The 15,867-nt window shown below is 40.7% G+C and overlaps 1 protein-coding gene across 4 annotated transcripts in view; it reads left to right on the plus strand.

The window, feature by feature from the left end:
- Nucleotides 1-15,867, plus strand: part of SLIT2 (slit guidance ligand 2) — a 283,621-nt gene that overhangs the window by 215,164 nt on the left and 52,590 nt on the right. For all 4 annotated transcript variants that reach the window (XM_064449221.1, XM_064449223.1, XM_064449222.1 and 1 more), the window contains 5 exons: nucleotides 735-809; nucleotides 7,584-7,727; nucleotides 9,160-9,303; nucleotides 10,458-10,624; nucleotides 11,461-11,593. In XM_064449221.1, coding sequence (XP_064305291.1) covers nucleotides 735-809; nucleotides 7,584-7,727; nucleotides 9,160-9,303; nucleotides 10,458-10,624; nucleotides 11,461-11,593 — 663 coding nt within the window. The remainder of the gene's footprint in view (nucleotides 1-734; nucleotides 810-7,583; nucleotides 7,728-9,159; nucleotides 9,304-10,457; nucleotides 10,625-11,460; nucleotides 11,594-15,867) is intronic.

Consider the following 15,867-nt stretch of genomic DNA (forward strand, 5'->3'; position numbering starts at 1 on the left):
CTAGCAGCTGCTAAATGCATATTGTGCTGGAACAGTCGTGATACCTGGTCTGGAAAGATCAGTATCCAGCCAGTATCTGTTGCTCATTGCATACCTTCTTGTAGTGTTACAAAGCAGCATTTAATGCTTCCTTACACAATTTATGTGTGATAGGTTTAGTGGTCTGAAGATAAACCGTGGTCAGAGAAGTGGTTTTAATTTCTTGGGAAGACCTATGCAGTGTGTTTCAGTCCCTGCTCAAAAGAAGCGTTGAGCATAAAGTAATTATTTTGTTCTTGTAAATAGTGTTCTGTGAGCACCTCCAGATGTCTGGCAGACCCCACCTGATATCCTTTAAAGAACAGTAAACTAATCTTCAGTGGTTTATATGTACCTCTTAAAGATTTTTATTTATAAGTTGCCATGGAATCCTTCCTTAGTTACATTTTTATTTTTCTTCCCTTAAAAGAAAAATTAAAAACATCTTCTTATGTTTCTTTGCAGCTTTAGTTGTATCATATTTTGTGATCTGGTTTTGATTCTCTATGTCTTATATATGCCTACGTTTAACTAATGAGAATGTTCATTCACAGGAATTACCAGAATTAGAAATGTCAGTATATACAGAATTAATCTTCAGCTACCAGTTGAAAAACAGCTATTCATTTAAACCAGTCTGAAAAGCTTACTTAGTGTGGAACATTCTGTACCAATGACTGAATATTTTTTTCTTAAATTCATGTCATTTCTTGTAGGCGACTAAATAACAATGAATTTTCAGTCCTGGAAGCTACTGGAATCTTTAAGAAACTTCCTCAGCTGCGTAAAATGTAAGTGCAACTTTAGTCACCTCGTCTATTCAGATAGCGCATTAGCTCCTTGCTATGTTTTTTCCCCCCTTTCTTAGTTCTTACCTATGAAAGATTCAGTGTATTCTAATAAAATATCAGGAATCGGTTTAAAATAATCACTGAGGTAGATCAGAGCTGGCAGCTCTTCTCTATGGAACTAGTCACTACCAGTAACAAATTCTCATGGTGTATAGCTCCAGCACCTTCACTGCAGTGTCCAGCCAGCTGGTCTGTTATGCAGCCACAGCAGGGAGCTCACAGTATAAGCTGCTCAAAAAGGGTTCCAGTAATCCTTTGTAACTTCCTGTACTACTCCCTAACCAGGCAATTTTGCCTCCTACAGCATATTCAAGACATGCCTTTGATTCTGTGGTTCATTAAACTGTCATTAGATGAGGGAAATATCAAAATTAAATGACTGAAAAAAAAACGGTTTGATAGCTCATCCATGTAAGTCCATGTTCACAGTTCACATTCTAAGAGGAGTTTATAATCTTACCAGTTGCAGTTGTTACTAAAAATAAGTCTATGAAAAGCGTTTCTTTCACTTACGTGAGAGACCTATTTGAGGGTAGATGAATTAGACTTACTGACTCTGTGCTCAATCTTTTCAAAATCCATTCCAAACCTAAATTGAAAGTGAACAAAAATGCAAGTAGATATAGATCAGATAAATGAAAATGAGGCACTGCTTTTTGAATATAGTCACCAAGTTACTACCATTTGTCAAAGGTCAGTCTAGACTACTAGTGACCAAAATCTCAAGGGGAGCAATAGTATTAACTTGAACTATTTTTAGCCTTATCCAGATCCTTGCTGGCAGCTGTCATGATCACAATTAGTTAACTAACTATTAATTATTAACTAATTATTAGTTAACTGATTATTTTTTTAAAATTGTAGGCAAAGTTTTTTTTTTTTACAAAAAACACCCAAAACAAAAACACACACAAAAAACCCCAAACCAAAAACAAAACCAAACATTTTTGCTTTTCACCTATCCACTTGAGTACACCTTGCCACTTCGATTGGGTTGAGATATTTTTAAAAAGTATCTCTGGTGCCTCTGGTGCTTCACAGCCTTCTGGTGCTACACAGTAGATACCTAGTTTTCTTCGTTCCTCAAGGATCTCAGTTTAGCACTTCTTACAGCTACAGGGTGCCTTTAAGAATAAATAAAACACTTGGCATAGCTACACAAGCTCACACACACGCACACACATATATCGGTTAATCACAGTTAATCACAGAATTTAGTTAATCACAGAATCCCAGGTTGGAAGGGACCTCAGGGATCATCTAGTCCAGCCTTTCTAGGAAGAGCACAGGCTAGACAAGATGGCCCAGCACCCTGTCCAGACGTCTCTTGAAGGTGTCCAACGTGGCCGAGTCAACCACTTCCCTGGGGAGATTATTCCAATGGGTGACTGTCCTCGCTGTGAAAAATTTCCCTCTGGTGTCCAATCGGAATGTCCCCAAGAGCAACTTGTGTCCACTCCCCCTTGCCCTCTCCATGGGACTCCTTGTAAAAAGGGAGTCTCCATCTTCTTTGTAGCTACCCCTTAAGTACTGATGCATGGTGATGAGATCCCCTTTGAGCCTCCTTTTCTCCAGGCTGAACAAACCCAGCTCTCCCAGCCTAGCCTCATACGGCAGGTTTCCCAGTCCTTTGATCATCTTGGTGGCCCTTCTCTGCACCCCTTCCAGCCTGTCCACATCCTTTTTGTACAGCGGGGACCAGAACTGTACACAGTACTCCTGGTATGGCCTGACAAGCACTGAGTAGAGTGGGATAATGACTTCTTTATCTCTGCTGGCGATGCCCTTTTTGATGCAATCCAGCATCCTGTTAGCCTTTTTGGCCGCAGCAGCACACTGTTCGCTCATGTTGAGCTTTCTGTCCACCAGGACCCCCAGGTCCCTTTCCACAGAGCTGCTCTCCAGCCAGGTGCATCCTAGTCTGTACTGCAATCCTGGATTATGTTTTCCCAGGTGCATGACCTTACACTTTTCCTTGTTGAACTTCATAAGGTTCTTGCTGGCCCACTCTTCCAGCCTTGTCCAGATCTCCCTGCAGAGCAGCTCTCCCTTCTGGAGTGTCTGCTTCCCCACTCAACTTGGTGTCATCAGCAAACTTCATCAGGCTACACTTGATCCCGTTATCCAGGTCACTTATGAAGATATTGAATAACATTGGGCCCAATATTGATCCCTGGGGGACTCCACTTGTGACAGGTTGCTACTTGGAAAAGGAGCTATTTACCACCACCCTTTGGGTGCGGCCTGTCAGCCAGTTCCCCACCCACTGCACAGACCTCTTGTCTAGGCCATAACGCATTCATTTCTCCAGAAGGAGGCTGTGGGGGACTGTATCAAAGGCCTTGGAGAAGTCCAGGTAGACAATGTCCACCGCCCGCCCCATGTCAACCAGGCAAGTCACTTTGTCATAGAAGACCACCAGGTTTGTCAAAACACAATCTGCCCTTAGTGAAGCCATGTTGGCTTTTCCCAATCACGTGCTTCATTTGACTTGTGATGGCCCTCAGGAGGATTCATTCCATAACTTTCCCAGGGACTGAAGTAAGGCTGATGGGCCTATAGTTACCCAGATGCTCCCTCAAGCCCTTCTTGTAGACAGGGGTAACATTTGCCTTCCTCTAGTCCTCTGGGACATCCCCCGTTCTCCATGACTTCTTGAAGATTATGGAGAGTGGCCTTGCGATGATGTCAACCGGCTCTCTCAACACCCTCAGCTGGATGGTGTCAGGGCCCATTGATTTGTAGGGGTCAAGCTCCTGTAGTAATTCATGTACTAACTCTTTCTTCACTGGTGGTGGGTCGGTGTTTGGATAAATCGTCAATTTTGTTCCCAAAGCCTGGGACCCGACAGTGCTGGTAAAGACAGAGGTGAAGAAAGTGTTGAGGACCTCTGCCTTTTCAGCATCATTCGTGATCGATTCTCCTTTTCCGTTTAACAGTGGGCCTATGTTTTCCTTCTCTTTCTGCTTATGGTTGTCATACCTGAAGAAACCTTTCTTGTTATTTTTGACATCTACAGCCAGTTTCAATTCAATCTGGGCTTTTGCTTTTCTAACTGCATCTCTGTACTCTCTGGCAGTGCCCTTGTAGTTCTCAACGGATAATCCTCCACTTCTCCATCTCTGGTATGCTTCTCTTTTGGATTTGAGTAGATCCAGGAGGTCATGGTTGAGCCAAGGGGGCCTCTTGCTCCGCTTACTTCCCTTTCCTTTGTAAGGGATAAATTGGCTTTGTGCTTCCAATAGAGAGTTCTTGAAGAACTCCCAGCAGTCACTAGCTCCTTTGTCTTCCATGGAAGCTTCCCATTGAATCCCTCCCAACTGAGCCCTGAGTGAACTGAAGTTTGCTCTTATAAAATCCAGAACCCTTGTCTTAGAGCTGACCTTCAGCACACTCAGCAGGGTCCCAAACTCCACAATATTGTGGTCACTGCAGCCAAGGCTGTCACTAACCAAGATATTACAAAGCAGGTTATCTCGGTTTGTGAATAGCAAGTCCAGCAGCGCCGCCTTCCTGGTTGGCACATCTGACATTTGTATCAGGAAACAGTCCTCTATGCATTCCAGGAAGTTGGTGGATGACATGTGAGCTGCCATATTGTTCTTCCAGCAGATGTCTGGGTAGTTGAAGTCACCCATAAGGACCAGGTTCTGTTGGCCAGAAGCTTGCTTTAGTGCCCCAAGTATCACTTCGTCAGCATTGTCATCGTGGTTAGGAGGTCAGTAGCAGATGCCCACTGTGAGGTCCTGCTTGCAGACGACCCCTTTGACTTTAACCCAGAGGCATTCAATAGCGCAGTCGTAATCACCATAGTTGACTTCGATACATTCAGGGTTTTCCTTAATGTAGAGCGCAACTCCTCCGCCTCTTCTACCCTGCCTGTCCTTACGGAAGAGCCTGTAACCGTCCATTGCGATGCCCCAGTCGTATGAGGTGTCCCACCATGTTTCAGTTACTCCTATGATGTCGTACCCTTCTGAGTGGGCACGGAGCTCCAGTTCCTCCTGCTTGTTACCTAGACTGCGTGCATTTGTATACATACACTTGAGGTGATTACTCTTCTTTTTCTCCTCTTGGGAGACAGCTAAGGAACCTTTATTACCACACTGCTTGGCCTGACTGACTCCCCCGTTGGACGTGCTGGTGTGAGCATTTCTGCAATGGATCCCACCCCCCACGTCCTTTGGTTTGAAGCCTGTCTCACCAAGTTAGCCAGCCTCCTGCTGAAGATTCCCTTACCCCTTTTAGACAGGTGGATTCCATCCCTCCCTAGCATGTTGTCGTCATTGAAGAACACCCCATTGTCATAAAAGCCAAACCCCTCACGGTGGCACCAGCCACGTAGCCAGGAATTGATATATATTACACACCTGTTTCTGGCCGCTCCCTTCCCTCGAACTGGCAAAATGGAAGAGAAGATCACCTGGGCACCAATGTTTTTCACTTGCTCCCCGAGGGCTCCAAAGTCTTCCTTGATTTTACCCAGGTTACGGCTCTCAGTGTCATTCATGCCTACATGAAATAGTAGTAATGGATAGTAGTCTCTTTTCCTGATGAGTTTCCTGATGAGTTTTCTTTTCCTGATGAGAGGGTGCTGTGGCACCCTCTCAGCAATGTCTCGGACCTTGGCTCCTGGAAGGCAGCATACCTCTCATGACTCCCTGTCAGGTCGGCAGATGGGTGCCTCAGTACCCTTCAACAGAGAGTTACCCACCAGAAGCACTCGTCATTTCTTTTTATGATGTCCACTGTATGTTACTGGTACAGTGTCCCCTTGCAGGGGACTTTGCAGACCTTGCTCGCGGGTGTCCTCAGTCGTTCTTCATATTTAAGAAAAACAGGGAAAAGGGAATGTACTGTCAATAATTACATATTTTCAGGCTATAAAGGTAGCTTAGTAAATATTTTCTGTCATCTAAAGCTAGTTTGCTGCTTTTTTGTTGAGGAGGTGTTCAAGACGAAAGAAAGAAAAGGAAGAATATTAATCAGTCTTAGTGCAGCTGTCAGCTGGAACTCCCAAAAGCTTTGAAATCTGGATAATTGAGGAGGAACAAAATTGAGAAAATGTTAATGAGAAGTTAACATTTTTAATAATACTGGTCCGTAACTTCCTAATATAGTTATCAGTTGTTACAACATTCTTCAATTTAGAGAATAATAGTGACTGGTTAAGCATGACTGGAAAACACTGAGGTAGTGACACCAATATGAGTGAATTCTACATTTTTGTGGAGCTCATATTTCTTCTGGAGGTTCAAATAGGTGCAAAGCTCTTTCTGCACAGATGACATTGAAAAATTGGGGCCTAAATGTTTAATTGATTTGATGGTTCATCAGTAATAAAGCATGAGTATGCACTGCATCATTGATTAGCTATGCAACATTAATCTTTAAAATATCTCTGTGAACTGGGTGAAGTAGTACCCATGTTACACCAGGAATAAAAAAGTTTTCAGGAAACTAAGGGCTTGATGTGGATAAGCCAGCTGAGAAGAGAAATAATGAGTTTCTTGCTTCCAGTCTTGTGCAGCACCTTACAGGAGACTGAACAGCTCCACTGTGAAACTAAATTAAAGTGGTGATTGTATCCTTCATCACAAGCAAAGTGTCTGTTAAATTACAGCAAGGCTAGAGATGAGTAGTCAGCACTCAAGATTAAGCCACAACTCCTTGTTTTCTATGTCTTAGATAATGGCACCAGTTCATTCTGGCAAGCGTATGAATTTTTCTTCTAACAAATAGTATCTTTCTTCATTTAAATAATTAAAATGCTGTTCTAGAAGTTGCATCAAATTATGTTTTTCTTCCCAACACCATTAATTCCATGAAATAAAATTTTTTTAACTTCACTTCATTATACATTCTCTCAGAGCATTAAGAGGTTTCTAAAATCACTAGTGTATTATAACACTCTCTAGTGTGTAGATATGTACTTCTGTAATATGTATAAATAGTTGTGTGAAACAAAACAAGAGAAGGCAAGAATAAAATGAAAAATCTTTAAGAAAATGTGTGTTGTTGAGTATGTAGGCTTTTGTTACAGAGTACAGATACTACCCATTTGGGATGTAATTTCCATATTTCAACTAAAAACCATAAACACTAAATATTTTGGCAGTATTTTAGATCATTTTCCCACATTTTGATCTGCTTTACATGCAAATTGCAGATAAATGAACTATCGTGCTTATAAAACCTCCTTTTTAACTAATGTCATAAATGATTAACATTTCTTTTACTGTTTACATTCACACATTCCATTTACATATGTTGCTGTTTATACTGTTTTCTTATATTTGTGTCTACTGAGATGAAACAGAGAAGGCAGAGCGGTTAGTTGTGCTGGTACGCATACAGTATCATTTTGTTATTAATTCGTCTAATAATGCTACATGGACTGGAGACATGAAAAAATATATAGTCACTGACAATATTCAAAATTATGAAAAGATGTTCTTGGGTGGCAGCAGCATGGACTGGGTAATTGCCATTATTTAAAAACATCTTACAAAGATTGCTTTAAAAATCTTTACTTCTTTAGTTAGCAGGGCATTGAATTTTGCTTTTATTGGTTCAAAGTTGAATAATATATTTGTTGCTTTTACACAATAGCTCAGTATCTTGAAATCTATGCAGTCTGCAGCATTTAATAGTTAATTTAGGGTATTTAAAAAAGAAAACGTGTTTTTCACTGTTTCTGTTAATGTGTAATAGAAACCTGAGCAATAACAAGATTACCGATATCGAAGAAGGAGCATTTGACGGAGCCTCTGGTGTGAATGAGCTATTGCTCACTAGCAACCGCTTGGAAAGTGTTCGACACAAAATGTTCACAGGGCTAGAAAGTCTCAAAACGCTGTAAGTGTAATTATTTGGGTGTTTTTATTCTTCCTTTCTGCCAGGTATTTTTAAAAGTAGCATTCTATCTGTCCAAAAAACTTTGATTTTAAGGCTTAGCTGTGGATTATTCAAGCATAACTTAGTTTTTGTTCCTATTTTACAAAAAGTTATCATATATTATATTAATTCATTAATTATTAATTATGGATATAGTGTAGCTGAAATTCTTCATTGTGGTTACTACAGAAATTATGAGTCCTCTCAAATGATGAAACAGCTGAGAATGGGTAAACATCCAACTGCAGGAATGGAAATGGGAATAATCATCTGCTTCAAAGTAACAGAATTTTGCACGGGAATTACACATTTTACGTAATGGAGTCTGATTCAATTCAGCTCAACCATTACTGGGAATTTTGCTAGAGGAAAAAATGATTCTGATGGGATTGAAATGTGGGAAATTATTCTCTCCTAAGTAATTTTAATGTCAACTGTGAAGGGAGGAGTAAAAGCACTATAGCTTGAACTAATTTCATTCTTTCCATGAAGGCTCTTTCCACTCAAAAAAAGATGTTTATACAATCCACAGCTTCTTGGCCTTCTTCAGAGAGCCTGTCCTTCTGATCAGCAGAGCAGCCCCAAGATTAAATGGTCCTTGGGGCTTCAGCTGTCCATAGACATTAGGTATTTTTAATAAATCATGCCTATCATTTAAAGCTGCTAAAGTTGTTAGAAGCAGCTATTCTTAGACAAGAGTGTGGGGAAAAAAAGTATTTATTTATTGATGGACAGGTAGAAAAACAGCAAACTTCAAAGCTTGTATGAGTTACAGAAACATGAGAGACTTTAGAATAGTTGTTTCTTGCTTAGAATTCTAAAGTTTTTACTAAATCTTAGAGTCATGCAGAGGAGGAGTCAGGGTAGCCTGATTTCATTTAATTCAAATGCTTGAGAATGCAGTAGAAGTGGTTTCTAGAATTTATCCTAAGAAAATTCAGGTCGAAGGAGCCTCAGGAAGAGGTTGGCTGGTACAACCTTCTGCTCCACATAAATAGCAGTTCTGGAGTCATTAGCCTCAGAAACATAAAGAGGGGACTGCTGTGTATCCCTGTTTTGCGGAATTTCAATCAATTTAATTTATTGTCGATTAACAAACTCATAATTATTGATTCTGGTGTTGAAAGAAAAAAACCCACAAATGCTTAGGGGAAACACCCCTTGCCTGTGTAAAACCTACCCACCCACCTTTCTGTTTTCCAGTCCCCTCCACGCACACTGCACTCAGTCCCTTCAGTGAGGTGACAGGCGGCACAGGGGTTACTGCACTTGTGGTTCCTCCACTGGTAGCCATCCTTTCAGAGTCATACCTCTCAGCCCCTGCTCAGCGCAACACTTCAGCTACGGCCCCTGCTTGGGCTAAGCTAAGAAATGCTGATTCTTCCTTTCTCAGGATGCTGAGGAGCAACCGCGTGAGCTGTGTGGGAAATGACAGCTTCACGGGCCTGAGCTCAGTCCGCCTGCTCTCGCTGTATGACAACCAGATCACCACCGTGGCACCCGGCTCCTTCGATACCCTGCACTCGCTCTCTACGTTGTAAGTCACATTCGTGGTCTACCTGACCCAACTTAAAACCTCTAACATTTTTGGGACATTTCTGTTAATGGTTTACTGTATAATTTCACAGCATGGGTAAAGTTAATGGAAAAAAAGGGTTCACAGAGGGATTTTTGAGAAAGTTTATTTTCTGGACCATCTTGGATGTGTGAAGAGTATGTTTTCATGGTGCCCTTTGATGCAGCATTAGACTGGTTTCCAGAAGTGCCTGAGAAGGCAGGAAAAACATCCTGGTCACCCCCCTCGCAGAAGCCCACTGATCTGAGCCAGGGTAGAAACCCATATTTTGGGTAGGCATCACACAATCGCAGCTTGTCGAATCACCATGTTGTCTGTCTTTCTGCACTCTGCTGTTCGATTATAATCTTACATTTCCTCTGCCTGCTGAGACTCTTAATTCATCCATGTTTTACAATGAAGCGTCAGTCTCAATTTCAATAAAATGAAGCATCCCTTTTTTATTTGTATATGATGTAATTTAAGGGAAGGAAAAACTTCCCTTAAAGTGAGCGAAGCTGCCACTCAAGTTTACTGAAGAAATGTTTTTTGTAGGTAGCATCATTCAGGAAAATACTTAATCCCCCTTTTACATAAAAAGTGACATTTTGCACCAAGTGACTAATTTGTGCATATTAAGGATGGCATGTTTATAAATAATGGAATTGTCAATAGGTTTGTGTTGAAGTAAGGAGATGCCAAAAGTACTGAGACTTCTAGAATTAAATTCATTTTTATAACTGGCATGTAATCAACTTAGCTGTCACTTCAGATAGGAAACTTATTCTCTGGAGCAAATAAAAGATGGAAATCTTGAGATGACAAATTAATGGAATAGCTGTTGTCAGGTTCAAGCTAATAATGTAAAGTAATCAGCCTTCATCTCTATATGAAATTATTGCACTATCAGTACAGAGTGGCTTGACAAGAAGTCAGGTCTTTGACAGTTTTAAATTATTTCTAAATGAGTTATATCAAGATTCACCACACAGAGCCTAAATTACACCTTTCACCTATGGTTTGTACATAGTATTGTTTGAAGAATGGTATTTAAGCTTAGCTTTATGAAAATAGAAATAGAATACTTAGGATGAAAAAATGGTGTCATCCGAAGTAAACTTTCCTGTGGTTCTCAGAAACCTCTTGGCTAATCCCTTCAACTGCAACTGCCATCTTGCATGGCTCGGAGACTGGCTAAGGAAGAAACGCATTGTGACGGGGAACCCTCGCTGCCAAAAACCCTACTTCCTCAAAGAGATTCCCATCCAGGATGTGGCAATTCAGGATTTTACATGTGATGATGGTAAGAAAATTACTATTTGAACTTTTTATAATTTCAGCTGTCATATGAATGGCTGCATGATTCCCATAGATCCCAAAGTGTTATGCTTTAAATAACTTTGCGCTTCATGCTCAGTTTCTGTGTCAGTTTAAAAATCTTCCACCCATTTTTGGATGATCAGCAAGCTCATGGCTATTGCATATATATGTTTTCAAAAGTTTTTCTTGCCTGTGTTTGGTACTGTAAATCATAATTTAAAGCTAATATAAAAATAAAATAAATTGATCAAATGTTGTAGTTCGGATGAGAATATTTTCAAATGCTGATGCTTGAATCAAGCGCTCTTTCAGGTTACTTGATCGAGTAACTTGCTGTTTTGCTTAGTTTGTGACTTCTTGAATGTCAGAATTCCCCTCACCACTTAAAAAAAAAAAGATGGCTGCTATCTTGCATCTCTCTCATACTTGCTTCCAGTTATTGCATTTGTCAGTTTTCAAGGCTGTAACTTTTCTTTAAAGGGACTCTGTTTATTTTTAATAATTTTTTAATTCTGAAAATCAATATATAGTTTGCTTTATTATCTTTAATTTTAAGTTTTGTTGTTTCTTTAATGATCTTTTTTCCCATATAATAGCATTTTTCCTAGTAAGACAGCACCGTACTGCATAAAGTGTCACCTGAAATGTAAATTCTTGGAGCGATGGTTTACAAAGATGACTTAAAGTTTACCCTACCCAGAGATATCATAATGTAGAAATATCATGTTTGGTTACAGGAATTCCTGATGGGATATTATGGCCAATACTGCAGTGACATTTGTATAACAACCATAGCATCTGTTTGTTTTTGTTAACCAGGAAATGATGACAATAGCTGCTCTCCACTGTCCCGCTGTCCTGCAGAATGTACTTGCCTAGACACAGTAGTTCGCTGCAGCAACAAAGGCCTAAAAGCTTTGCCTAAAGGCATCCCAAAAGATGTAACTGAACTGTAAGTGGCACACTTTTTTCCCTTTTATGAAAATCAATGTCAGATTTATAGCGTCAGGTTCAAGAATGAGAGGAGAAGATGATGAACAATTGGATTCAGTAGATCAGTTAAAATTTATTAATCTACCACTTTCTAAAGACTTGCAGAGTAGCTTGAGAAATTTGAGATTAAGTTTGCATTGGCAATCCTCTGTAAGTCCCAAATACTCTAAAAACTATCTGCTACTGATACGCTTTAAAAATTTATTTCTAAGAAATTGTAATCCCCCTCAGAATTTATATCCCCAACACCGAAGCATCATATAACTCAACATGGAAATCGATTACAATGGGTTAAATTATGGGCAACAGTGAATCTGATGAATCTGTGGTCACTGCTCAGGAAGGATTGAAGAAGCTCAATTACATGAAAAGGCAAAAAGAAAACAATCTATTACTGTGTTTGTGTATTTTTGTAATAAACATGGTATTGTGGTATTACAAAAAGGCTGGTTTTAATAGGAAGTCTTACTTTTCATATAGGCAATCGTATACAATCTGGGATATTTTATTAATCTCTTCGTACATTTTAGTATGAAAAAATGGTTAGGATTGCATTTTATGAAAAGATATAATTTGCATATGCAGATGGACAGTAACACTGATAGCAAAAAGAGCTTCCTACCTCACATATTGTTTGAAGATAATAACTGAATAAGCTACTCTTAAGACTAGATGAGTCAATTTTTATGCATTGTGAAGGGGAAAATATAAACCTAAAAATTGTGTTATTCATCTGTTGTGAATCTTGATCAGATAGGTCACAAGATTGAAAGAAATAGAAATTATTAACAAGAAAAAAAGTTGGGTTTGTGTTATATGTGGCAAGTATTTAGTATTAAATTATTAATGCTTCATAATGACTGATTAATGTAGTGCTTTTTCAGAAGGCATCATAACTGTGTATCTTAAGTCACCAAAACAGTTCTATTGTTTTACCATTTGGTATTGTATAGAAGATTCTGAAGTGTCCACCACTAGTTTGGTGCTTAATAATATCCAAAAGCTTTAGACATTAATGAAGAGAAATTATTAAGACCTCAAATTAGCACACAGTTATATAAACCTACAACTTATTTCATTAGGTTTTGGTGTTTTGTTTTTTTTTTTTCCTCAAATAGAAGATGACTTAAATATAGTCTGGCCTAATAAATACAATTTGACAATGTAAGGGCATCAATGCAATGTAAAATTAAGCAGCTAAAGAGGGATGCTTTTGGATGTGTGAGTGGAACCTGACTGTGACTGAAAACTCATTTGTGTACAATTTTGTATGCTTTAATTAGTGTCTAAGCATGTGATTTAGCATCATTTCAAAAGGATAATGAAGGTGGCTCCTGTTAGCTGTTGCATACTGATTGATTCTTCTTCTTCATTAGCATGGATTACCCTTCCAAGATGTACTCTTCATGTGTTTTATAAAATATCTTAATAGTTGCTTCATTTGAACAAGGGGGATTTTTTATCAGCCAAGTGGATACTTGTAGTACTTCAGGTCTAATGAAGCTAAAGCAATATATCCTAATTTATCTGTCGATAAAAGTATTTTCTCAGAATGCTTACTCCTTCAAAAATTTTAAATGTTGCTGGTTTCTTTTTTAATAATTAAATATATGAGCCCATGCTCCACTCACCACCATTTATGTAATGCCATTACCATAGTGTCAGCTTAAAACCTCAAGACACATATTTTGGATTTGTCAAGGAGACCTAAGGAATCCCAAAGTGTAGGAAGTCAAGCAGGCAAGGCAAAAGGCCGGCTTGGCTGACCACAGATATTCTTCTTGAAATAAGGAGGAAAATGAAAATATATGTCCAATGAAAGCAAGGTCAGGTGACATAGGAGGACTACAGGGATGCTGTTCGCCACTGCAGGGAAAGAATATGGCCAAAGCTCAATTAGAGTTGAAGCTGGCCAGTACTGTGAAGAACAGCAAGAAGGGCTTTTTTAAATACATTAGTGGCAACAGGAAGGTTAGAACTAACATTGGCCCATTGCTCCATGAGAATGTTCATCTCACAATCAGGGACATAGATAAGGCAGAGATGTTTAACGTTTTCTTTGCCTCAGTCTTCAACACCTCAGGGACCCCCAGAGCCCTGGGCTAGTGAACCATGACTGTGGGAATGATAAACTCCTAATAAACCCTGACCATGTGCAGGACTTGCTGCTCCAGCTAGATCCCTGTAAGTCGATGGGACCTGATGGGATTCATCCGAGGGTACTTAAAGAGCTGGCTGATGTCATAGTGAGACCTCTCTTCTATGATTTTTCAATGCTCTTGGGAATCTGGAGAGGTCCCAGTTGACTGGGAGCTGGCAAGCGTTGTCCCAGTCTTCAAGAAGGGCAACAGGGAGGACCCTGGTAACTACAGTCTTGTCAGTCTCACTTCTGTGCCTGGTAAAATTATGGAGATTATTCTGGGAGTTATTGAAAAACACCTGAAAGACAGTGCAGTCATTTGTCCCAGCCAGCATGGGTTCATGAGGGGAAAGTCCTGCCTAACAAACTTGATTTCCTTCTGTGACAAGGTTCCCCACCTAGTTGACCAAGGGAAGCCAATTGACGTGATCTTTTTGGATTTGATTAAAGCTTTCGATAGTGTCTCTCACAGTATCCTCCTGGACAAAATGTCCAGCACACAGCTGGATAAGCACATAATGCAGTGGGTGAGCAACTGGCTGATGGGCTCAAAGGGTCAAGTAAATGGGGTTACATTGGGCTGGTGGCCAGTCACTAGTGGGGTTCTGCAGGGATCCATCCTGGGGCGAGTACTTTTTAATATATATGTAAATGATTTGGATGCAGGACTTGAAGGAATGCTAATTAAGTTTGCTGATGACACAAAATTGGGAGGAGCTGTTGACACTGTTGTGGGCAGAAAGGCCCTGCAGAGAGATCTGGACAGACTGGAGAGCTGGGCAATCACCAACCGTATGAAGTTGAACAAGAGCAAGTGCCGGATTTTGCACCTGAGGCACAGCAACCCTGGATCTACATACAGACTGGGGAATGAGAGGCTGGAGAGCAGCCCTGTGGAGAGGGATCTGGGGGCTCTGTTCTGGTCAATGGCAAGTTGAACATGAGCCAACAGTGTGCCCTGGCAGCCAAGAGGGCGAACCGAGTCCTGGGGTGCATCAAGCCCTGCATTGCAGCTGGTCAAGGGACGTGATTGTCCCGCTCTGATCTGCACTGATGCGGCCTCACCTCGAGTGCTGTGTGCAGTTTTGGGCGCCACAGTACATTAGAGATATAAAGCTACTAGAGAGTGTCCAGAGGAGGGCCATAAAGTTCATGAAGGGTTTAGAGGAGAAACCATATGAGGAGCAGCTAAAGCCACTTAGTTTGTTCAGCCTGGAGAAGAGGAGGCTGAGGGCAGACCTCATCGCAGTCTACAGCTTCCTCACAAGGGGAGGAGGAGGGGCAGGCGCTGATCTCTCCTCTCTGGTGACCAATGACAGGACCCAAGGGAATGGCAGGAAGATGTGCCAGGGGAAGTTTAGGTTGGGTATTAGGAGAAGGTTCTTTACCCAGAGAGTGGTGGAGCCCTGGAACAGGCTCCCCAGGGAGGCAGTCACAGCACCAAGCCTGATGCTATTCAAGAAGCACTTGGACAATGCCCTCAGAGATTTGGTGTGAATTTGGGGGTTGTCCTGTGCAGGGACAGGAGCTGGACTCGATGATCCTTGTGGATCCCTTCCAACTCAGGACATTCTATGATTCTGTGATTCTATGATGGAGGCATGGTCCAAGGCAGGGGCGGGGGGAGTAAGACTTTTTTATTAGATGTAAATAGTTATTTCATTGTTTAACTGTGTTTCAGCCAATCCATTTAGTCAAGATAAAAGCTTCCAAAAACACTGCAGCATATTTAAAGACATTAAGCTCAAAATTAATCTAAGAATGTCTCAGTCAGAGACTGCTCTTAACTCAAGTGTGTTCCAAGTATTTGGATGGCAAAAATATCTTCTTTGTATAGGGATAATGAGGGTGTAGTTTTTACTTGGGTTCCAGGAGAGACAAGTAATGCCACCATAATACCACCATCAGCGACTCATTTGCCCCAGTTGAGAAACTAAAGACCTTTAATCTTCCTGCCACTGTCTGCTCCATTTCAGAGACTCAGGTAAATTCAGCACTTCTTATCATCTCCAAACTACTTGCCCTGGTTACATGAAAAGCCCTCCGCTTGCACTTTGTACTGATGGGCTGCACACTAGAAGCTTTTTAGGCAA

The sequence above is a fragment of the Phalacrocorax carbo genome, chromosome 4 (genome assembly GCF_963921805.1).
Source record: "Phalacrocorax carbo chromosome 4, bPhaCar2.1, whole genome shotgun sequence".
Taxonomy (NCBI): domain Eukaryota; kingdom Metazoa; phylum Chordata; class Aves; order Suliformes; family Phalacrocoracidae; genus Phalacrocorax; species Phalacrocorax carbo.